The 24,769-nt window shown below is 39.9% G+C and overlaps 1 protein-coding gene across 1 annotated transcript; it reads right to left on the reverse strand.

Moving 5' to 3' along the window:
- Window positions 1-223: 223 nt before the first annotated feature.
- Window positions 224-23,326, reverse strand: LOC108574382 (acetyl-CoA carboxylase). Its single transcript, XM_017936962.1, has 13 exons — window positions 23,281-23,326; window positions 18,102-18,308; window positions 15,979-16,213; window positions 9,341-9,464; window positions 7,686-8,016; window positions 7,033-7,330; window positions 6,730-6,943; window positions 6,288-6,621; window positions 5,742-6,202; window positions 1,847-5,662; window positions 1,432-1,711; window positions 1,064-1,344; window positions 224-951 (listed from the first exon to the last, which is right to left on the reverse strand). The coding sequence occupies exons 1-13, from the start codon at window positions 23,318-23,320 to the stop codon at window positions 337-339; spliced, it is 7,236 nt and encodes a 2,411-aa protein (XP_017792451.1). The 5' UTR covers window positions 23,321-23,326; the 3' UTR covers window positions 224-336.
- Between the last annotated feature and the right edge of the window lie 1,443 nt (window positions 23,327-24,769).

The raw sequence follows: 24,769 nt of genomic DNA on the forward strand, positions 1-24,769 counted from the left end.
TAATAGTCGTTCGGTAAAGGTAAACGCAACGAGCAGACTTTTTACACTTATCATAAACAAAGGGCACACTTTGCCACAGTTTAGGAGACGGCAGTGATACTGTCTGACACTCGATAATATCACCGTTGAACTTTAATAAGACACAAGTTCATTTGCTTTCTATCATCAAGTAATACTATCGATAGAAGCAATTATTAACTTTCCAAAAATTATACTACTCCCGTACAATTTGCTATTAACAAGAATAACGAGTGTCTGTACAATTAATTCTAACAGGGCTACATACACCAGGTACGCAGATAGACAAGGGTATTTTTTTTTCAATTTGAAGAAACATTAGGACGAAGCACTCGAGTCATTGTGGTGTTCCTGGGTGGTCGTTTCTATCTGTGATAAAGTTCTTTGCAATTCCGCACGTTCTGCTGCCTGTAGTCTGTGTGCAATTTCTAAAATCGCGTTTAATCTCACTTCTGGACAGGCTTCGAGAGCTTCTTTGATACGAGAAACAACCGCGTCCCGTTTTACGCAAGTGATATTACGCGAGACAACACTATTCTCGTCTTTGCGTTGACTTTCCAACCAATTCGTTGCAGCTTCATCTTGATCCCACAAGTAGGATTCTGTGGCACCTTTGTCTTCTATGAACCATCTACGCAACATTGCACCGACTTGTCTAACATCCAGACTTCTTTGTGTTGAAAGAATTTCCTCCCTTATCTCATCTTCCAAAAGTCTTCTTCTAAGTCGCCAGTAAAGCAGTTTGCGTGCCTTTCGCCACGGGATGATATCATGAATCGCGTTTTTCTCAAACATTCTCTCTGGTGTATCATGGAGATCTGCGAAGTGAACTGCAACTTGACGATACATAGGTTCTAAAGTTTGTTCTCTGTTACGTATTTGACTTTCGATTTCTGTCCGTTCTTCCGGCGAATTTGCGTTGGATAATTTTTCCTAAAACGATGATATATTTTATAATATTTTTATTACACGTACTAGGTATAAGCTGTCGTTTACAAGGATTGCAATAAAATTAATTTGCCTGGCGATAGATGTAAATACTTACTTTGAGTCTTTGAATTACATCATCAACCCTGTGCATAGCCTTAAGTATATCTTTAGTCCTAAACTTGATTTCTACTATTCCACTAGCTTCTAAAACTCCACCTCTGCTTGCATTGTCAGCAAACATTTCCATATATCTAGGATTTATCGTTGGATCAACTACCGCCCAGGCACCACCTCTTAATTCTCCGTTTGGTGGAATATATACAAATATTGGTTTGGTATACTCTCTTAAACCATCCACAATATAAGCACCGAATTTTACAATTTGTTCGTACATATCTGAAAAAATCATAAAAACACGTCATTAGTAATTAATGGAAAAAAAAAAAAAAAAATCTTAAAATCGACTAAAAAATGAGTAAAGACCTTTCATTCCACCAGAGAATCCTCTCCAATTGGCAAAAATGAAAAGCGGAAGGTCTTCTCTTCCGAAATCTTTAATAGCTTGAGCAGTTTTGTATGCGCTATCAGGGAACCATACTTGTCCTGCCTGGGATATAGTTTTAGCCTCTGAATCCAAATTAGCAGGATCGGCTGGTAAATGTAATTCAACAGTCCTTGTTTCTACTGCAATAACACCACAAGGAATTCCACCTAATCTAGCTCGTCCAGTTACCACAGTTTGAGCCCAAGGTCTCATTATTTCCTGTAAATATTAACAACACTTAAATACTGACCACACTTTATTAAGTAAACGTTTATAATACAGCCTTATTCACTTCACTTACATTAAACAACCCTGTAGTATTTACAAGCATATAACATAAAACAAAATATATACCTGCCAAGAGCCACGATCGAAGAATCCGCTTTCCCAATAATTTGTACTACTCTGCACTCTACCCTCGAGCATCCACCTTGGATCATAGGCTGTTTTCGTAGGAACATAACTAATTTCTCTGTCAACTGGGTCAGGTGATGGCAATATCGGAGGAGGCGCTCCTTTATATTTGGGACAATAACTCAACCAACTCAAAGCGGTTGCAACACCCTCTAAATCTCTGTCATCAATTGCATGCGACACTCCGTTATTATGCATGATCTGTATACCACCCAACTGATTGTTACTCGCGTATACTTCACGTCCTAATACGGAATTCAACGCCTTGTAACCAGTTAAAATAATGTGAGAATTCTCTATTTGAATGACCCTCTGGCCAAGACGTACTAAATAAGCTCCGATACCGATAGCACGACAAGAGACAATGGAAATTGTGACTATTTCTTCATAGGCCTTGGACGTTTCTCCTGCGATCATACCGGCGTACTTTAAATTCTCCACACCAAGACCATCGTCTTTACCGATAATATCAGTTATTTTGTAACGAGATTCTCCTTTGTCTTCAATCAACGAAGTTTTCACTGAGTTGAGAGATGCTAAACGCAGATAATCATCCGGCGTTAGGTAGATGTACTTGAATCCTTTCTCCGGTTCATTCTCATCCTCCCAGGCGATTCTGAACAGCCCTTTCACTTCCTCTGCCAGTCCAATTCGAGCTCCAGAATTCGCAGAGAAGTATATACGAGGAATTCCAAGCTGCCTGGCTCTTTCAGACGCTCTGCAGAACACCAGATCTTCCTTTGGGCCAAAGGAACCAATTAAATGTGTTAAATCATTGGCAATCAGTATAACGTCTCGACCAGATTCTGGATACTCTGGTGTGTAAAGTCTGAATCTCCAAGCGACCATACCAATGTCATTTTCACCAGGAAGACGTTTTTGTTCCACCAAATTGTCACCTTCTAACACTAATTCTACGCAATCCATTACAGGATTTGGAATTGTTATATCGGCGTTTGGCCTCTCTTCTATGTACGTCTGCCACAGCTTTTCAGTTTGTTGCCTGAACATATCTGGCAAATCGTACACGTAAGTCGTACCAGCGCTCTGTGCTTGGAACCGTTTGGCTTGTAAGTAATCTTTGGTCAGATATGGCGTAGATATTGACAGACCATGCATAGGTCCTGCTCTCCAGACGCCCTTTTCCATTGCAGAAGCACAAGACTCGAAACGAGTAATACCAGTCTTTGGATCAGTTGCTTCTGTATACAAATGTAGATCTATGCTGTATCCACTATCGTTGGCGATGCATAAACGTATAGTGGACGTTGTTTTCCCTGGCGCAGGACGAATCATCATTTTGATCTCAGCATGGCGTACTCGTAACTTCCATAATCTTGGACCATACCTAAGTACCATATTGGTCACACTTTCCTCTATTTTTGCTGGATCCATGATGACCGTAGGTATGAAGTTCAAGAAGATATGGTTACACTCTGTACGCTTAGCAAGCGGATGCGAAAACGCGACTTCTAATTCGTCCATGGCCTCCAATAGAACACGTTCACCCTCGTTGTGAAGATAATCGAAACTGGCCTCCTTCGTGATAAGTTCAGAATGTCTGATAATGGAACGAATAAAGAAACGATAGTCTGTGACTTGCTGCCCTTTGGCAACTTTCGCCTTGCCCAGGTACAGATGCATCTTTTGATTCGCGGTTGGCAAAGCTTCGAGATCGTACGTTCTCATTCTGCTCAGTTCCAATTGGAAGGCGCAGCCGGGCTCCAGATGTCGATAAATCTTGTCTTCGATGAAACCGTCCCTCTGACGGAATGTGAAGAATTTAGGGAATTGTCTTTTTATCAATGCAGCGAACGTCACCCTTCTTATACCGCGCGAGATTAATTCCTCCTTGTTTGTGGCACACCAATCTCCAAACAGTTTCGCCATTGCGACATCATCGAGATTTTCCTTCTCTTGGATAGCAATGCTCAAGATGTGTACCGGTTCAGTGGGTCGTTCGCCAATTTCTACAGCAACACCAGCTTCCGCGGTGCTCAGTGACACGTTTATAGATGTGCTGTGTCTCGACTCGCTTCCAGCTGCGTCCACCGCTTCCAGAACTTTGGCTGAGACTGAGGAAACTGAGGACAGATCCTCTAGGAGATCGAGAACTTCATCAGAGTAGTGGACAAACTGTTCCATATCTTGGAAGGCTGCCATAGCTCCAACTCTGTAATTGACTGGAGACTGATTCTGTCGATTGGGATGATTGTTAGGCAACAAGAATTGGAAATGTACCAACGGTACTTCGCCTGATAATTCTAAGTGTTGCAGACAGGTCAAGTCGTAACTGGTATACGCTCTACGCACGTAAACCTCTAAAGCGGCATTACAAACTGTGCGATTAGAATGGTAGAAGAAATCGTGTAAAATGTCGAAAATAGACGTTTCGGAGAGAATCAGTTTCTGAAGATTCTCTGGATGGAAGTCGTGACCGTACATGTCCACCGCTGACAAGAATATAGACTCCATTTGGTTGTGTCTCAATTCGTATGCAGGTTGGTGAGCAGCAATTAAGACCTGTCTCGCGCGTAACGCTACGCGGCTATGTTCTGTACGATTCAAGCTAGTCAATTCTGTCAACGTGTTTGACAACTCATCGGTGAGGCCAGGTTCATTTGCCCAGAGGTGGTCTATAAGCATAGTCACCAACACGTTCTTTTTCGTGACCTGATTATGACTGAAAATCATAGCTGTCACGGTAGCCACGTCGTCTTTGTGTTGTTCTATTAAAGCTGAGACACATTTATCGTAATGCCCTTGCTGGAACTGGCTCTCAACGGTGTAGTATTGTCGAAGAAGTTCGTGAACAGCGGTCTTCATTCTTCCACGAATTCCGTTTCTGTACCTTTGCACTAATTGCACTATGGCTTCAGTAGTCAAGAAGAATACGTCTCGTTCAGCACGTTTCGAGAGAGTTGCAGCGTGTCCATCGATTACAGCAGCGATTTGTTGACTAGGAAATTGAGCTAAAACAGATGTGATATTCCTCTCGTAGAGTGACATCAATTTTCTGATCTTTTTCTCTACAGAAATTGGAATTCTTCCGGATATCGTTGCGATAACCTCTTGAAGTTCAAGCAAGGGTAAGCTTGGGTCACGAAGAGAGTTCATGAACTTCTCAATAAGTTCTCGTACTCGAGGCAAGTGGTATGGATCTGGCAAGCAATAACCTCCCAGAGTGTTCTCCAAAGCGGTTCTATATTTGGCATGAAGATGGTTCAGTTTTTCAGAAACTACTTGAACCGCGTCTTCTGGGAATTGACCAGTGTACTCTTGGGCCTTCGTTACCAAGGATGGATCGTCCAGTTCTAAATGAGCGATCAAAGTACCAGCCTCGAGAATGGCACCTGGCCTTTTAACGTAAGAGACGCTACCGGCTTCGCTCGCGGTTACCGTCATTACCATTTTCATGACTTCGATTTCTGCATAGGCTTGTCCGGCATTAACGTGACCACCATCTTCGACCAAAAAACTGATTAATTTTCCAGCTGATGGTGACCTTAACAAAGAGGGGTCATTGTCTTTGTCAAAGACGCAAGTTTGATTTCCAATGATAATTCTGTAGCGATCGACTTCTTCCCTCATGTAAGTCGTGAAACTTGCGCCATCTAAAGAGAGCAGTAATCCTCCATCTGACAGTCGGTGTACCTCCATTTCTTTATAGGAACCATTCATAACGAGGAAATAACTATTAGGGCCTGCCTTGGCAGCCAATAATTTATATTTATATCCGTCATTGATGAGTTCAACCTGAAACATTTTGTTAAATTTCATATAACACTTGTAAACAATTTTAACGATCGTATCAAGCATATAAATATAAACGTACGGCAATAACATTGTCCAAGTCATTACTGGCTTGTATTTGTCCCTTCTCCAAACCCGTTTGGAAGCCAGTAAAGGCGGCAGTGATGGTCCTGTCAGCGATATGAAGCGCGCCACACGTTACAGCTAACAATACGTCCGGTTTATCGCTCTTAACCCGTTCAGAGATCAACAAATCGAGCCAAGCAGTGTCTATGTTGTTTTGTTGGAACGATTCAGTTTCCAATAACGTGATCAAATATTCTACGGTGGTTCTGAAATCACCCCTAATGCTCAACTCTTTCAGAGCTATGACCAAATTCTCTCTAGCCTGATTACGATCCTCGCCCCATGAGAAACAATGACCGAATTGTGAGTCTGCAAATTCGTGGAGGCCTCCAGAAGCCCCTACCGAGAAATAACCCCAAACATTCTTCGAGGATCGGAAGTTCAACTCTTGCACAGTACCTGAACTTGGCTTGAAACCTGAAGAAGACATTTATTTTATCGAAACTTTCTAATTTCGGTCATTCCAATTTTTAGTAAATTTTTTCGTGAAAAGTTTTCCTACCTTCGTCAGGATTTTCACTAGTAATTCTCGCTGCTATAACATGACCCCATGGCTGAGGTTTGTGTCGCGGCTGATCGAAATCAATCACGCTATCTCCCCATGGACTTTCACCATAGAGAAGACGAATATCTTTAATATGGTGAAGCGGCAACCCCATGGCAATTTGAAGCTGAGCCGCTGGTAAATTGACATCGGATACCATCTCGGTACACGGATGCTCCACTTGAAGACGTGGATTTAACTCTAGAAAGTAGTATCGTCCAGAAGTGTCGTAAAGGTATTCGACAGTACCAGCGCTGACATATCCAACCATTTTCGCCAATCTTACAGCAGCCTGTCACGAGAGAATACGTAAAAGTTATTTTGCCAAAGGAATAATAATTTCTCTTTTATTTCCATTTCAGAAAATTCTACGTTTTCCGAATTAGATTCGATTAATTACTTTTTCCATCTCTTCGAAAACTTCAGGCTTGGCAATCACTGCAGGTGCCTCTTCGATGATCTTCTGATGTCTCCTCTGAATGGAGCAATCACGACCGAACAACGATATCGCGTTTCCGTAATTATCGGCCAATAATTGAACTTCCAAGTGACGGGCACATTTTGCCAATTTCATGATGAATATCGGAGATCCAGGTATCTCAGTTTGTACCTGCCTGAGAAAGTTTATCAACGATTTTAATAGAAAATCTTCGTCGAAAACGAAAGATAAATTTGATTTTTCGTATAATCATATTATTCTTACCTAAACAACGAAGGCAATTCTTCAGCATTTTCAACTTTTCTGATACCTTTACCACCACCTCCCTCGCTGGCCTTCACCATCACGGGGAAGCCAATTTTATTAGCAGCAGCCAAACATTCCTCCGCAGTGGAAACGCATCCCTTCTTAAACAGTTCCGAAGAAATCTTTATCTTCTTTCCGCTGTACTCGGCCTTCAGTTCAGCACCTGACCAAGGAAGAGTCGGTACTTCCGCAGTCTGTGCAACTATACTGGACGCGATTTTATCTCCAAGGGCCCACATAGCCCTCTCAGACGGTCCTAAAAGATAGTTATACAATTTTATTCAAAAAAACACTTCGATACGATCACTTCCTGAATTAACCCTTTCGCTCTGGTCCGCGCTTCGAACTCTTCCCAAAAGCTAAATCACGCAAAGCCAAGTTAAACAAAAGTGACTGTAAAGTCTGTAAATCTCCGCAGGAATTTTCGATATAAACTCAATATCGGTTAAATTACAAATAATAATCACATCTCGTTTTATCGTCAATCTTTCTCTTCACTTGGATTACTTTTTATCAAACCTCGTATATACGAAAGGGTTAAGAACTTCAACGTACGCTAATGTTTACTTCACAACGATCGTGAGAACCGACTTTTCATTCTCTTATCTTACCAATGAAGGAAATATTGTTCTTATGAAGCAATTCTGGCAATTTTGGATTTTCCGACGCGTGACCCCATCCAGCCCATACCGCCTGGACCTGTGTCCGTATCGCGATGTCCACGATCAGCTCGACGTTTGCATAATTGTTATTGTTGGATCCACCGGGTACAGGCACGTACTGATCTGCCATTTTGATGTATTCCGCGTTCGCCTTCAAATCTTCCGGGGTGACCATCACGACGAACCGCACAGCGCGTTCGCTCTTGAACATCTCGTAGGACCATCGTCGTATCGAACGCATACATTTTACCGCTGCAATTCCGTTGTTCGCGATCAACACCTGTGAATCGTTCAATTCCATATAATACACCAATCTACGACACATTTTTCACCCTGGAATGTACTATATCTCTACTCTTAGTTTTCTTCGGTTTAATAATACATAGTCCGAATGAAAATTTACATATTCGCTCTATATTGCTCTGTATGTTGAATATAAAAATACGAAATGTTGATATCGAAAATTTGATAATTACCGAATTTAACTAAGACAGCATAATCTACTATTAACGATATCAAAATTATAATGATATCAAGGATTGCAGTAGAATATCCTAAGATACTGTTAAATAGTTAAAGGATCAAATTTAGAAAATACTTCTACTCAGTTGATAAGGAAGAGTAATAAGAAAAAAGAAAATGGCGCTAAGGAAGAAGAAGAAAAGGATTTTTCATTTAAATAACGGCCACAATAAGCAGGTAAACGTTTCAAAATGGACATTCACATTACAGAGTGTGCCTAATTTGTGAGAGACAGGAGAGGATATTTCAAAATTCAAATTTGTTTAGAAGGGGAACATTACAACGATCGGGACTCTCTCATTGCCAGTAAAAGAAATGTCAAGCATAGACCAAGGACGAAATGATACTTTTTCGCTTTTTCTCTCTCTTTTTTACGATTGTGTTACGTTGGAAGGTGACGAAACTGGTATGGCAACCTATCGCTGAAGGTCACCCAAGGTCGTTCAGGGTCAATTGCGAAGGTCGTTCGGCGATTGTTGCGGAACTGTACGGCGAGTGCCTCGTGACATACTCGAGCGGAACGCGGCACATCTGCGCGTTGAATGACCTCCTTCTTCTGGTTATTCCGTACTTGTTTTACAACCTAACATCTTCTAACTGTATTACACATTCGTAATAATATATCGTTTCAGAAATGATCGAAAATTTCCGTAATCTCTCTTTTACCGTTGAAACGAAGAAATTTTCGTCGAACAATTGCCGACACAGCGAAATTCTCGTTACTTCGCTCGTTTCTTTTTGTTTTATTTAAACAAGAAAGGAAATTTGAAGAGAAAACAACTGAATTATAAAAAGATTCAGTATTTATGGGATGAAAAAGGAATAGGAAGAGTGTAGAATGTAACGTTTCAAGGTGTCGTTTTTCTTCCAGTTTCTAGAATATTCTAGATTTCCTCTTTTACGTCAGATATCGTATGTTTTTCGCAAGTGGGAAAATATCGTTGATTTATCAATGAATAAATCATAACACGCATCGAGTAATTACATAGAAAATCGTTGAAACGTGATAGAAGAGACGGCGAAAAAAAAGGAAGAAAAAAAAGGAGTAATAAATCTGTAAAAACAGAAAAATATATTCTCACCTTGTTGATAACTCTGGTACCGCCGAAACGATGAACGAATTCCTCAGGTGTAGCAACAGTGAAGTCCTTCTCGTGGAGCCGACTTTGCGTCTGAATCATCACCGTGCCCTGCGACATGCTGGGCCTATAAAATCACATAAAACAATTCGTTTTCATCGTGTATACGGTAATCGAACGATCCAGTTCTTCTTCTCTTCTCAGCCGGTGAAATAAATCAGCGGAAGAATCGGCTGAAATCTCGCAGCAAATATCGTCCGAAAATTTTACTTGCCGTTGTAATCGCACATCGTCAATTCGTGAAAACAACAATATTCGTCGAATAAGATAGAACAAAGAATAGTTTTCTCTGATATACACAGGTTACGCGTGTAGGTTCGTTCGATTCCACGTAACGAAGATTGAGAAAAAGAAGCATGTAAAACCTGGTGAAAAATCGTCTCGACTGTTTTCCCCCCGATTTTCCAATGTGACTTTTATCATCCATTAGCGGGGAATACGTGAATGACAGCAGAGAAAGTATACGAACCGTTAATTTAAACGGCTCACGCAATGCCATTCCTACAACTCCGTAACGCTTTCTGAACCTTCCATTTATCTCGCCTAGATACGTTTTTCTTATCCTTACACGAGCATTTCTCTTCGTCCACCTGCGTCGCCCCCCGTTCCTAACATCGCAGGCTCATCTCGCCGGTAACGGTGATCAGAATTCAACCATTCATCCACGTGTGCTTCTTTCTCCATTCTCGAATTCCTCGTCTGAATAAGAGAGCTGCAAAACCCTTTTTCAAATTTTGTCCCACAATACCAAAGTTCATTCTTCAATTTTTCGAGATTGGAGAAAAATTGTCAACGCCGCGGAATCGTGTGTAGACGAAAGTCGAGAGAACAACACCGTGTTATCGTTATCTATACTCGAGGAAAGTGTACTGGAAGAAATTGTACTTTTTCGAGTTGTTACAACAGCGAACAAGGGTCACTCGTGTGCAATTATCCAATTATTTTCTGTAATCTAAATATTTAGCTGAAAATATTAATGTTTTAATATATACGTGTATTGCAAGTGGGTTGGACAATCTACGAAAACGCGCAGTTCAATCAAAGTAGCGCGGAAACAAACCAAGGAATTGCTCGAGCAAGGACCGCATTTGGCAGAAGGTCGACAAGCAAACCTCCATGAATTTTCGACAAGGTGTATAAGTAAGGACTGATGCGTTGCCACCGTGTGTACGATGCCTTTCGTCCACTCTTCGGTCCACCGTTTCAAGGATTCCGGCGCGGCGGAATCGTCAGATGTTGGAAATGAAAAATATCATACGTCAACGAAATTCGAGGGAAAGCTTACAACAGTGTCCACAATGAATACGAAACTCGGCGAACGGAAGATGTGTTCGACAATGATTCACATCTCCACGCCCTAAAATTTTCGAAATATTTCTGACCATTTAAAAAAATTTCTTTCACCTGACGATCAATGTTTTTTCAATTCCTGTCTTTTCTAGGTAAATTGAATTTGGTATGTCGATACAACGCTCAATTTTTTTTTTTTTTATAAAATACATAAGATTTTATGTGACGATGAATTTGAGTTTCTGTGTTTCTTTGGGGGGGTAAAAATGAAATTAGGTATGTCGATGCAAGTCGCTTATTGAAAGTGATTGTGCTTATGAAAGCCCGAGTTTGGAAAAATAACTTCTTCGACGAAATATTTCTGCCCTTTGAAGAATTTCTTTTACCCGACAGTCGATTTTTTGAATTTGCTATTTTTTCTAGGCAAATGAAACTGGGTATACATCGATGTGACACTCAATTTTTTCGATAAAAAAACACAAAATTCTACCGTGCAAATATTCGAGATTTTCCAATCGGAAGAAAGAATACACCTGTGACGGCGAAGGCTCAGAAGCGCGTCGAGAGTAAATAAAACTGTTCAGAAATGTAAACGTCCAAAATGGGATTACACACTATCCTCGATAAATATGAATTGCACAATGTTAATACAGCAAAATGTATTACGTTAATCCAGCGGTTGATCCTGGCTTTAGGCTTTTCGCTGAAGAAGCCATTTCCGTTGTCGTTTCCGTGTTTATATTCGATACACCAGCGGACAAGTTGTCGGAATTCTTCCGAATCGGCTCCTTTTCTGCACATTTAGCCCCGCCGATCCTTTTGATGAATCTCATTTTGTGTACCCCTTCTATCGAGTCCTCTCCATCTCAGAAAACCCACGAAGTTGCGACATTTCGTCGATGTAATATGAATGGTCGTGATCCAAACGAAATAACCAACTTTATTTCCTTGTAATTTTCCACTTCGCTGGAATGCTAATTTCAAATTCCTTCTTCGAGCTTCTCGAAAATTCGCTCTTTTAAAAAAATCGTCACCTCGTCACACTTCAATTTCTCGTATCGTCTTCTTCCAGTTCGAAATTTCTCTCTCAATTTGAAAATATATCGAGAACTTATAAAAATTCCAAGTTTCACAAAATTCACGATTCTTATCGACAGAGGAGAAACGATATTCCGCTTTTCAACAATCACACATCTTCGAGAACTTCAATTTCCACGGTTAATCGAAGATTTCATTTCCTCCCGTTAAAGGAAACTCTTTTTCTCGCTTTTCACCGCGCGAATATTGGATTAACGCGCGATTCAACGAAAACGAAGAACTTCCGCTTTCACCGTACACCTTTTATCGGTGACCGTCGTCCGCAAGGTGCGCACGAACAACCAACGCACGCTCGAAGATGCATTTGAACTTTTCTCCCACATGTTTACGGACATTTATTTCAACGAGCGGCTACGTCACCAGACCACGTCTCCAAAAAGGAGATCCTCCACTATTCTTCATTTTCTTCTATAAAAAAAGTAACGCGTATGACGTTCGTGAATCATTTGCATTCCAATTTAGACGTTACGTCAGAATACCGATGATAATATCGATGTTGTCGTCAATTTATCAGGTTTATCAATATTCAAGAACCTTCCAATTTATCGTTGAACATCAAATACCAATCGCACAAGCCACGCGTACACTCATTTTGCGACAGTAAGAATTACACCATCGAGAAGACACTATCTTTGTTAAATTTAATCATCCAACTGATAATCACCACTAACCGATCGAATTATCGCTTGACAGCGGGATTTTTTATTTTTCTTTTTCCTCGATAAACGATCTAATCAACGCGAATGTTTATTTTTAACATTCGCGACAGATTTCTCGTCCGTATCACAGCCCCGTGAATTTAACGTAGAAACGTACCGACTCTTCTTCTCGCCGCGGCAACCGCGGACATCAAAACAAACGTTCGACATTCACAGATTGACTCGTGGTCACTGGCAATCAGCAACGTGGTGAACGATACCTTTCATCCAATGTTCCCCCTACCAGGTAACACGTTACTCGAGGAAGCAACGTGTTTCAAACCGGAGAAGTGAAGGATCACAACCAAGAAGACGTATGCTTTTCATCGTTCTTTCTCTTTCCTCTTTTACGGTTGTTGCATTTTTCCTTTCCTTCTCCTCCCGGCCAAACCATTCGCCGGTATCTTCGTTAAACTTTGTCCGGGATTTTCGAGGATCAACGAGTCACGTAACACCCGCGGGGGAATTGTAAATTTGCCGATTAACGGAACGATGAGGAACGATAATAATTCGTTTCTATGGAAGCGAGGTCTTTTTAAAATTGAAAAACTTCGATACGAGGAGAAAAATTTGAATAAACAAAACTTCCGTCATTCTTCCGAATTTATTCAATTTTTCTAATTTTATTTTCGTGCCTATTGAAGTGTCGATGCAAATCTTTTCTGCTTTTTCTTCGAATGGTAATTAAATTGTTCCAATGGTAATACACCGAATGTTTCGTCTCTGCGATTATCGACAAATTGTGGAAAAATTTTCGCTCGTTGGTTGAAATTGTCGTCCGAAAGAAAAATGTGCGGTGTTTTGTACGACCGTTTGTTCAATTTTACTACGATTTCTACGATGTCTTCGTATTCGGGACACGTCACTTCCTGATCGAAATTAACGGAAGAATAATAAACGATTACTTAACAGGCTGAATATAGCGACATCGGTGTCGAAGTAACTGGAAAATTGCACGTCACAATCGTACACAGTCCACGGGCCAACTTTCATTAAGGGAACGTGCGCATCTTTCGTGTTTAGAGATAGCAATGAATACGACCTCCGAGATTATTACGGCTACTTAGGCGAAATAATAGACGATTCTGATATGGCATTAACTCTACGCAACAATTTCGCGCAATTATCGTCGTCTACTTAACCTTGATTCTTAATACAATATGTGTTAATTAGCAAAAGAACGCGTTTTTCTAATATTTTCACATATTCAACCGAAGCAAGAGAAATTCTTAACGTCGATTCCTAATATATTTCAATTATCAAAAAATACAAAATTTCGCGATACTCGAAACGTAAAATTTAAAAAAAATTACGACTTTCTTGGTTTACTTGACGGAGAAGTATTTTCTTCCCATTCCTTTCGCGTCGAATTTAAATAATCGAAAAAAAAAAAATGTACAACTCTTCAAAGTGTATTCAACGCACGGAAAAAAGTTAAATTGGTCACGGAATGTTTTGTCCAGAAATTATAATTCCATTTCAAGAATGCAAACATCACGTAGCCGAAGTTAGTTTTTCTTCTTCTTTCTTTCAAAACATCACCATAATTGCGTAACCGTGTGACATTTTGAAATCCAGGTTATCAGCCTGCGTCAACGAAGGATCTTACGTTATGATTTTTATTCGTAACAACTGATTTAAGGTTCAAGAGACGCGCGCCTCGCGGACCTCGTTTTCGTATTTGAAATTCAAACCACCGGGATAACAGTTGTAAATACTGTAGGAGTTCAAAGTCTGCTGTGGTGCAATTGTGATTCGTCCCGGCTTATCTGATTGTCGCTGATTTTATCGCGATGCATCGTGTTAGAAAATTGTTATAGAAAAACTTGCGAACAATCGTAAATAAACATTTTATCGACAAATTCCTTTCTTTACGAAGATTACAAAAGCGACGTATATACTTGCGGAAAATTATAGAATTACTCCTTTAATTCTCGTCCTCTCAATTCAGATTACTCGATGTTGCAATACAGAAAAAGAAGGAAAAAAACAAAACAAACAAAAGCGATGATTGCGAGAAGTTCATTGCCTTCGTAACAATCAATGATTTATAGTACGAAAAAACGCGATTTAACTGTTCCGACGAGATAATGAATAAACGGTAACAACATTTCAGAAAACGAACGTTAGTTGAATTTTATCTCGCGGTATAATTCAACTGGATAATAACGAGAATTGATTTTCGAGTAAAATCTATTTCCATTTAAAGTGCAACTTAATTTTTTCTTCTTTTTTTTTCCAAAGTCATCGAGAAGTCGAAACGTTTGAAACTTAATTGTTTCATGAATAACATAATGCCACTGGTAATTAGGCTTCGTTTATGCAGTTACATAACGATCACTATTTCCGCGGTCCGTTCAGGGAATGATTTCTAATCTTTAGCCCACGTTATCGTGGATCATGCCTGAAGTAATCGTCCAAAGTCCCACTTTCGGGCTTTACGAAATTCTAATGTGCGTTAGAATTGTAATAGAAGGAAGAAGAAGAAAAAAACGAAACGTACGATAGAACCGTGATCTTTACCACTGGAACACGAATTTTTTCCCCGATATTCGTGACGTTCTCAGATATCCCGAAATCACATCGAGAATTTTATCGTTATCTATAAACTTGAGAAATATTGCGCACGTGGACGTGCGTACGAGAGAAAAAGAACGAAAAAAATAAGCGTAAGAATTCTTCTCTTTTTTCGATCCGTATAGTTACACGAATAAAAAAGAAAATGCGTTCGTGAATATTCAATGACCCTGGGGCGAGTCAATAAGGTGACTCTATAGTTCGTTGCTCACATAAATGAAAATTCTTCACGTAACACCGACAGCTTGTTACAAAATCAAACTACACATCTAACATGATCCAGAGTCTAAGGTGAAAAATTACGTAAAACGGTATACTGAAACCCAACGATATGTACCATTTTCAGCGATAAACGCAGCGATTAATCATCCCCAACGATCGATAAAGATCTTGAAAAGAAAAAAACTTCACCGCTAGTAGTACATTTACGAAACGTTTAAGAATCATTGTCACAGGCGAAGGATAATTGTCTTCTCTAACTAACGAGCAACGGTCGTTGCCTCTCACGATTCAAGAGGATCATCGTCCGGCCGTTGTCTGTCTAACGAAAATCTCGTCGATGACACTTTTCCAACCTTCGCTCTCTTTCTCCTTTCTCTCTTTCTCTCGCAAAGTTTTCACTTTCGAACTGCCCTCCTAGCAGTCCTCCCGTCGAAGGATCTAAAAAACTATCTCTCCCCTTGGAACGAGACAAGGAGCCACCTGTGCCTACACCGGAGGATCCTCGAAAGGATCTCCACAGGTCGAGCGGCGAAAGTGTGACGAGGGTCACCTCAATTCTCGAGCACGCCGTGTAACTCTTTACTTCCCCGGGCGTGTGCGCGCGAGTTTACCTGTGCTCACCGAGCGGTAGAGAGTACTCTAGAAGAAAAAAGAAAAAGAAAAGAAAAAAAAAGAGAAGAAGGGAGGTAAAATCACCTGAGCCGCTTGCGGCGTTCGAGCAGGCCTGGCATCATATTCAGCTGCAACTGGGATGAGCTGTTATCGTTTCCCTCGGACGGGAAGATATCCTCCACCTCCAATTGCTCGGTGGGATCATTCTCGGGCTCCCCGACGACGAAGCTCACTGGATTTTCCGACATGGTCGACTTCTCGTGTTTGTTCACACCCTCTGTCGAATTCTGCTCGTCGCCTGCCTCTCTGTTGGCGTCACCTTCAAAAGATTCGACACCGGTTCGCAAGTCAAGATCGACTTATAGCTTGCAGCAGCGCGAGAGTCCTGCGGATCCCGTTGCCTGGCGTTTTGCGTGACATACATAGGTACATTTATAAGTGCGCCGCCGCGTTTTCTCCCCATATAGCAGGCTCGCGGCGGTGTCGTTTCCGGTTTAGCAAAAAAGGGCCACTCTGATAATCTATCGTCGATAGCTTTTGTGTAGTGCAATTATCACTGTCGTTTTACGAATTATACTTTACGAATACTTTTTTTTTTTTGTTAAATTCTAGTTCTGTCACAAGATTGGATCGTGAATTTGAACGTTAATTTATTTGTCTCTATCGAAAGGTTAATGTCAACTTGATCTATGAGTCTTTTGCAATTTCAATGGTAATTTATTCGTAATAATTGGAAGTTTAAGTAATCGAAGTAGAGCCAATCGTATTTCCTCCATCATAGAGCTTGCAGCGATCTGCTTGATCCTCGAGAATTTTCAAAGATCGAAAGTTTTCCACAAGTACAGTCGATGCATCATTTTTTTTTTTTTTTCAAATTTCTATGAGTGGCCCTCGATTCACGGAGTCGTAGGCAAAAGTTCCAAGTGACGTGGCCCAGAGGTAGTCATGCCAAATAAGCCGCATGCAGTTTCCCCAAAAAAAGCGTTTCTCCACCAAAATGACCCTCGCTCCGGGTGCTTGATTCCACAATGCAGTTATCGTTTGCATACCAAACGATTTTCCGACGAATCGGCCAACTTCGGTGTTCAATGAGCCCAACACGAAAGGGAAGACATGCAAACGAGTGGTTTAAGGGTGTGTGAATATGGCACGAGAAACTATCGTGAGGTACGATAAGTTTCGACGCGAGAAAAGTGATCGTGTTGAATGATTATCCTTGTCCGTATTAAATATTATTCACACATGACAAACATTGCGAGCTGTCATCGGCACACCAAAGCTACTATATTTATGCTAATTACACTTTGTCTGTTTTAGTAGTTAATCACTTCTTTTTGTCAAGCATCGAAAATTTGTTAATATCGTCAACGAGCATCACATTGACACACGGCGTATTAATAAATTCGAATATCCACAGATAAGAATCGCGTTCGAGACACTTGAGATACCAAATCGATGGTAAGACTGACTACATTAAAAAAAAAAAAAGAAAGAAAGAAATCGAAAGTTCGAAATCCACAAAATTACTCGGTTTTCACCCAACGTACAACGACAATTTTCACACAGCGGTTCTAAACACGACGGTGAAACGCGCGCGATGATTCGAATAGATAGAATTTCTATAATAAACGTGTATATTCTATTTAATAGCGTCGTTCCAACGCTATTTATAAAGTAACGATCGACAAGGTCGTAAAGTAATCACACGGTCAGTATTAGACCGGGCACCGCAATCGATTTGTTGAATCTAATCGCGGTTCACCGACACTACGTGCTAACTCCGCTACCGACTTGCATAATCGTGCCTATAATATCTTTAAAATTCATGAACGAACTTCCAGGCGACAGAACTTCCCTACAGGTGGGCCTCGCGTTTGTTAGTGATATACTCGTGAATGAAGATTAGTCACCGCTGTTTAAACATCCGCTGTTTCTCTCGCGCCTGGTTTCGACAGATTGGGGGGAGGGAAACACAAGAGGGGGTGGGGGGAGGAGAGAGAGAGAGAGAGGTCACCAGGCATAAAGAGCCCCCAGAAAATCAGAACCGATCACAAAGGATTAATCAACACGGTCCCACGCAACGAAAAACACCATCGTTGACCGTGAAGATCTCGAGGAGCATGGATCGCGAGGGCTGGATAACTCGAAATAAAAGAAGCATCCGCAAAGTCGAACCGAATATTCGCAAAAGCCTAAGTGTTACTCACCCTCTACAGCTCTTCTACCAATGTACACCAAATGAAATGTTCGAGATACTTCGGCCCACCACCCTCGAAGTCGATCGTTGCGAATCTGTCCAAAGCGTACGTATCCGCGTGTTATCGCAACGAACGAGAAGCCCAAGACAAGGGAGGCAAAGAGAAGAGTGGTGGAGGGAACACTTTGGGTATCACTTCGTTGAGCTTGATAAAAACCTTGAAACAATACGCAACAAGGATCAAGCTGAATGTCCCCCTTTCTTTTTCCTTCCTCTCGCGAGAAAACGAGAAAAAAAAAAAATTCGTTCTTTTTCGTTTCGCGCGGGGATTCGTGAATTGTAGGTTAAGTTTCGGAAACTGGTTTCGCTTCACCCCCTCGCGTTATCTATACCGAGCGAACTCTCCAACGTAACGATCGTATACCATGACACAACCGATAACAAAACTGTCCGAAGCGTTTCGTGTCCGCGACGAACTTGGACCGAGTAATGGAATATTACACGAACCTTGGAGCCTTCTGATATGTGTCCTATACTATGAAAAAAAGCGAGGAGAGACCGGTCAAGATAGGGAGAGCACGGTTGCGGTACGTGTTTCAGTTACGACCTACAAAATGGCAGCAATATTTCATTCAAACCGGAAGGCGATCAAATGGTTCGTGTGATATTCGAAACGCTTCGAGGAGAACCGCATCGTGTGTGTTCATCATGAATTGTATACTAAAAACGCGGAGTGTCCGATGAATTTTACTTTTTTTTTTCTTTTTTTTTTTTTAGGAAATGATCGATGTACCGAAAAAAGCGTCCAGAAGACCTCGAAGCATACCAGACACAGCTTCCTCCCTCGGATGCCTGCCTGCGTCTGAGTCCTTGGAACGAGCGTGTCTCTCCTTCACTCTCTTATACGAATCTTCTACGTCGTTTTTCTTGTCCTTTAAAATATTTCCACGAGAATTACCGACAGACAGAGAAAAAGAATCTTCTCGAGTGACAAAACAGTTTGAGAAAGAAAATTGTGAATAAAATCAAATCGTCGCTAGAGATGATTAGTGTTGTGTGATCTTCAAACGAGCAGCAACCAGTTTGCTCTCTCTGTTTATACCGTGGTGGAATCTCGCTACAGAGACACTCGCGTACCGTTCGTTCGTTCGTTTGCTATTCTGTTTTCCTAGTTCCTATATGACGCGTGATCAGGCGTTCGAACGGCGAGACCTCGTCATCATCGTGCTTTTCTATTACTACACTTTGTGTGCCTCACGACGACGAGCACTAAAGGAGATACGACGACACACTGGCGTACACGCTGTACCCGCGATACCGCGCCACTTCGTGAATACGCGCGCGAGAGGCCTACGGAGGAGAGGAAATCGACGGACGACAAACGACGAAACACTTGAACGGAGAGAGAAGAGACTTTGTGCACGAGCCGGCTCGACGATACAAGAAAAAAAAAAAAAACCGGACGACAGGGTTCAGGGGTCGTCGGACACCGACGACAACCGTGTTCCTTTCCACTGGACTTTTCGCGCGCTCTCTATTCGAACCGATATCGCGGCCGAACTGGCGTGCGCGCAGCTACACGCCGAAGGTACGTGTGCGTTTACACACGCTTCTTACGAGGTTTTCGACGCGCGCTCGACTTGGACACAGCTGACACTACTGGAAGATACTTCTGAAACGTTTCAAGATACTTTTGCTACCTTCTTGGCTACACATTCTTTCCTTCTTGTATTCTTTCGCTTGATCGGTGAGGTTTCTCCAATTTCGTATTTAACTGTTTACGCTACTTCGGTTACTTTGGACTGTTTCTCTTTGTTTTCTTCGGGCTGTATCAGGTTACAGTTTGACTTTGAATCTTTTTTTCTTTATGTTACTAGTGTGTTATTGTTGGTGTCGATAGGAAGTCAAACGTCGAGTAATTGTAAATTTTGAATTGTTCTTCCCTTTGTTCATTTTATACGAATTGTTGTTCGAATTAGATATTCTTTTATTTTCAAGTTTTTTCTTGGAATACATCTATCGGTGGTTATTTTTGAATTATTTAACTAACTATTGTTTTCATATAGGATTTTCAGCATTATCGATGTTTATTTCAAGGTTTTTCTCGTATAGTTTGATGTTGATCGGGGTCGACTGAAAATTCTTGCTTTTTTTTCATTCGAATCGATTCGCTTCCCGAGACTGCTGTTTCTAAATGACATTCACGACGTCATCTTAAATGAATTTCAATCGTCATAAACATATTCGTAGCTTCGCTGTGCACTTCAGAAACCGATGTAGATATTACAACGAGGAGGAAGGACGCGAGTATCGTTGTTCACACGTTCTGGTGACGTCCATGCGTTAAGTAGACGCAGATGCAATGTACATACGCATCGCACACTGGACACATTCTACACGGAATGTTATGTAACACGTATTATTTTACATTACGCAATAAATATGAAAATCTTCGTGACTATTACGACAACTGATTTTCATAAAACTTTGATCTCGATAGTAATGGCTTCGTTAATTTTCTTCTTATTCTTCATGCCTCTCTCTCTCTGTTATAGCTTCTGTGTTGAAATATTTCCACGTGTAAGAAAACATCTTTTCTCTCCGTTAGATAATGAACAAAATTCTATTTGCAAAATTTTCAATATCCTCACGTCGAAATAATTCATTTATTCATCTTTCGTCGAATTAAACGATGAATAAATTCTACTTTCGATTGTAGTCTTCTCGAATTTTTCACGTTCGAGAATAAATTTCTATCGTGTGATTAAGCGAGAAATTTTATTCTTAAAAATTTTCAAATTTTTCTTTAAAAATTAACTCTTCGTTTGTAACCGTTCGAAAAACAATTTCTTCGCGAATTATTTGAAATTACTTCGATTACTTCGATAAGTTACTATTCGACTAAAAAATCTACTGTGCACAGTTGTTATTGCGTTCGATCGGGACGAAACCAGCTGTTTATCAGCCAAAACGAGAAAGCCGTCGTGATAATCGTTTGTAACCGAAGAGCGAACGATTCCACTCTTGACCGCGAGTGCCGCGTGCTCGATTCGTGACTTTTATGAAGAATCGTGTGATATTAAGCCACGAATCGAAAACTGGCTGGGAACGTGTTCCTTGGTTATCAGAGGCACACAAGCTGTGTATCTGACTAGGCGCATCGTGATAATGGCCTATATGTAAACAGACTGTCCCTTTGTGATTTTCATCATTGTCACGTGCACCAGTTCCTTTAAGTGATTTTTTTCGTTGTTCTTTCTTTCCTCTGATATTTCTCACAATGAAATTTCCTTTACGATCACTTGTCGCGATTCTTTTTATAAAATAGAGAAAAATTAGATTAAAAAAAAAAAAAAAGAAATTGAAATATATAATTCAGTTTGGCTGTTTGAGGTTAGGGTAACGATAATTGTAAAAACATCGAATTGAAAAGAAAGTAACGTTTGTTGAATAGTTTATTGCACACTCGACACTCTGTCGAACTGTAAGAAGCATGGAGACAACGAAATGCAATTGTTCAGTATGATGAATAATTAAATCTACGTCAGCAACCGTATTTATACGTTCGAGGCCGTGAGACAGTACACGCTTGACAGTAATGTGTTAATATAATATATGAGGAACTACAGACGTGATAAAGCAACTAGTTACCGATAACAAAGGAAAAGCCAACTATGTACTTCTTTATTAATCATGTCAGCTCGTGAGAAAGAGATTTTTCATCGATTCGAAATTCATCAATATACAGTCCATACGATTGCCTTGTGAAACTGGTAATGTATGGACGATAAGGTAGTACCATAAGCACGTGTCGAAAGGTGAACGACGATAATTGTAGATGTATTTGACATAATCTCCAGGCAAGCTTCCGCAAACAACCACGATCAAAATGTTGGCATTTGTATCGTAACGAAACGAAAGATTCTCTCGACAACTGGTGCACACTTTTAAATTTACAAATCGACCTATTTTGGTAAAATTAGCTAAACGTGCTTTTTTTCAAAGCGTTTCTGACGTTTGCAATAAATTATTCGCTGGAATTGGACCAATCAAACGTGTGAGAACGAAATTTAAATATAACTTACAGTTTGGTTAAGAGAAGTACAAAATATGATTAAGAGTAATCTTAGAAGGACATTTGATGTCGAATTTAATGAAGCAACAAAGAGATTGATTATCTTATCAATCACGTGAATTTAGAATTCCATAAAATCACATGATTTATGTAGCATCGCTCATTGATAAATGCAGTATCGCTTATTGCATAACAGACAAAACGCGTATTACGATTAACGACAACACGTATTACACTTGCCAGCTAATGTACGAGACGAATACATGTATTCTTTTTTAAGTATTGAGTAAATACTTCCTTTGAGATGCTCGAATTTTTGATCCACATATTTCCACTGTACTTCTTTTGTTCCTTTTCTAACTTCGACTTTCCTGTTGACGATGTAAAGTATTAAATCGCGAGGAATGTGAGTAGGAGAAAAGAACTCAAACAAAAAACATCAACTTCGAGACGATTTCTAAAAAGTGTGCTGTTTCATCTACTTAGAAGGTCGATATCAATAGATATCGTTGCTTACAAATCATGAATAAAGATACGATTAATAATACTCGGAAATATTAAAAATATTGAGATTGGTATCTATGAAGGAGAAAGATAAAACCATGTCCAGTTTAATTAAATATAATCGAAAAAGGTTTGTAAATAAGTTATTTTGTCATCAATGAATTCGTGTCAACTATTAGCGTATTTCAACTTGGTGAAGCACTACGTAGGCACACGGAAGTGTATGCCTCTTGATCCGATAAACGTATTGGCGTTATGATTCGCTTAGGAATTACGTCGAATGACGATCGAATGATACTTTTTTTCATTTGGTATCGTAATTATTTACATATATTTAGCGGACGTAAACTCTATGGATTTTCACACAAGGCAATCAAAAAATTGACAGAGCGCTCTCATTGGTTGATTGACGAGTCAGGCGACGTATACTGTATTTTGATTGGTCCATACAAAGCGTGCGGTGTATCCAAGGAACACGCGTCATCAACCGATGTATACCGAATACAGCTTTAACACTATTGTAGATGGAAATTTTTAGCGTTATATTTAAATGATTCTTGACAAGAAAAATGAAAACCGTCACGAAAATGAAAACAAAATAGGTACTCACCGGTGACGAATCTTTCGCGGTGGAGTTGCACGTTCCGCATCGAGGTTAGGTTCGTCTATCCCTTCGTGTTCTGCCATTCGATATAGTTCTGCTCACAATTCGACGTAAAAAAATGTAACACGGCACTGGTACTGCCCGATTATAGTTCGATAATGATCGAACGTAGTCGGTCACACCGTAGAAAATTATTGTCACCTTTTAAACATGAATTTTTTTACTTCCGCTAAGGCACGTAACCATGGCGCAACATGAACAATTCATATACCGACACTGCACCACCTTCGGGTTCCACTGTTGATTTCTGCACAACGAAGGTTCTTTTATCGATAGGGAAGAACCTTTCAGTATCGTGTTCTGTACCTAGAGGTCAGGGTCCCACAGGTACCGGTAGTTTTAAATCAAATTACCTGTCATTATGGACGTGGCTACATTAAATACGAATTTACTTGGAAATATTATTAAAAAAGTATGGTTCCTTAAGATATGCGTCTTATAATTTCTAAGTTCATGAAATTAGTTTACAACTGTATAATAATTCTCGTTCATTTTATAAATAAACTTTCGAATTGAACGATCTAAAAATGATAAAATAACCTTTATTTATTGATATAATACATTTTTATTAAGTTTATGAAACTTTTATCTCATAAAAATTAGATGTTACACAGTTTTGAAGAATGGAATTTGAAATCATCGTCTGGAAAAGTGAGGTACAGTCACGTAGATGTTACATTGGTGAAAAAAGACACTATATACTACGCGATACAGGTTACGAATTATGGACAATCCATAGAAGATGTTTTATCCTTTTCCAAGAAAATATTTTGGGATTTTGTTACTACGAATGTTACTTTTAAAAACTCACTGGTTGCTACAGTGCATACTAAGAATCAACACAGTGACAGTCACGAAATACTAGACTTACGTTTCGTACGAAATCGATTATCGTTAGTTGAAAATACAAATGATAAGAGTCTTATTAATTTTCTTTATCAGAAAAAGTACTTATCGTTCCTGTTAAAGGTACTTATGTTATATAAAAGATATTAATTTACCTTTTTGATATTGATAGTATAGTTATTTATTTTTCCAGAGTATACACACTTTTATTTATATAGATTATCTTTATACATTACAGCATAAAATTAAACTTTCTGATATAGAAAAATTGACAAGTACTACCTTGAACGAAATAATTGTACTGCAACAATTAAATCCTAATACAAAGTTCACGGTTCACGTTAATGAAAAAATGTTATATAATAATTATATTCCATTGGATAATGATTACAAAACGAGTCAAGTGCTTGTTATCGCATTGACAAATATCATTAAACACAGTTTAGACATTCAGTTCAAGGAAAACTGTTTTTCTATGTTGAACGTTGACAATTCACACGAGGTGGAAACTGCGCTTATGATGAAGTTATTACCACTAATACATGATAATTATACATTCTCAAATGGTAACTAAATGATTAATAAATAT

This window comes from Habropoda laboriosa, unplaced genomic scaffold, assembly GCF_001263275.1.
Source record: "Habropoda laboriosa isolate 0110345459 unplaced genomic scaffold, ASM126327v1 scaffold205, whole genome shotgun sequence".
Lineage (NCBI taxonomy): Eukaryota > Metazoa > Arthropoda > Insecta > Hymenoptera > Apidae > Habropoda > Habropoda laboriosa.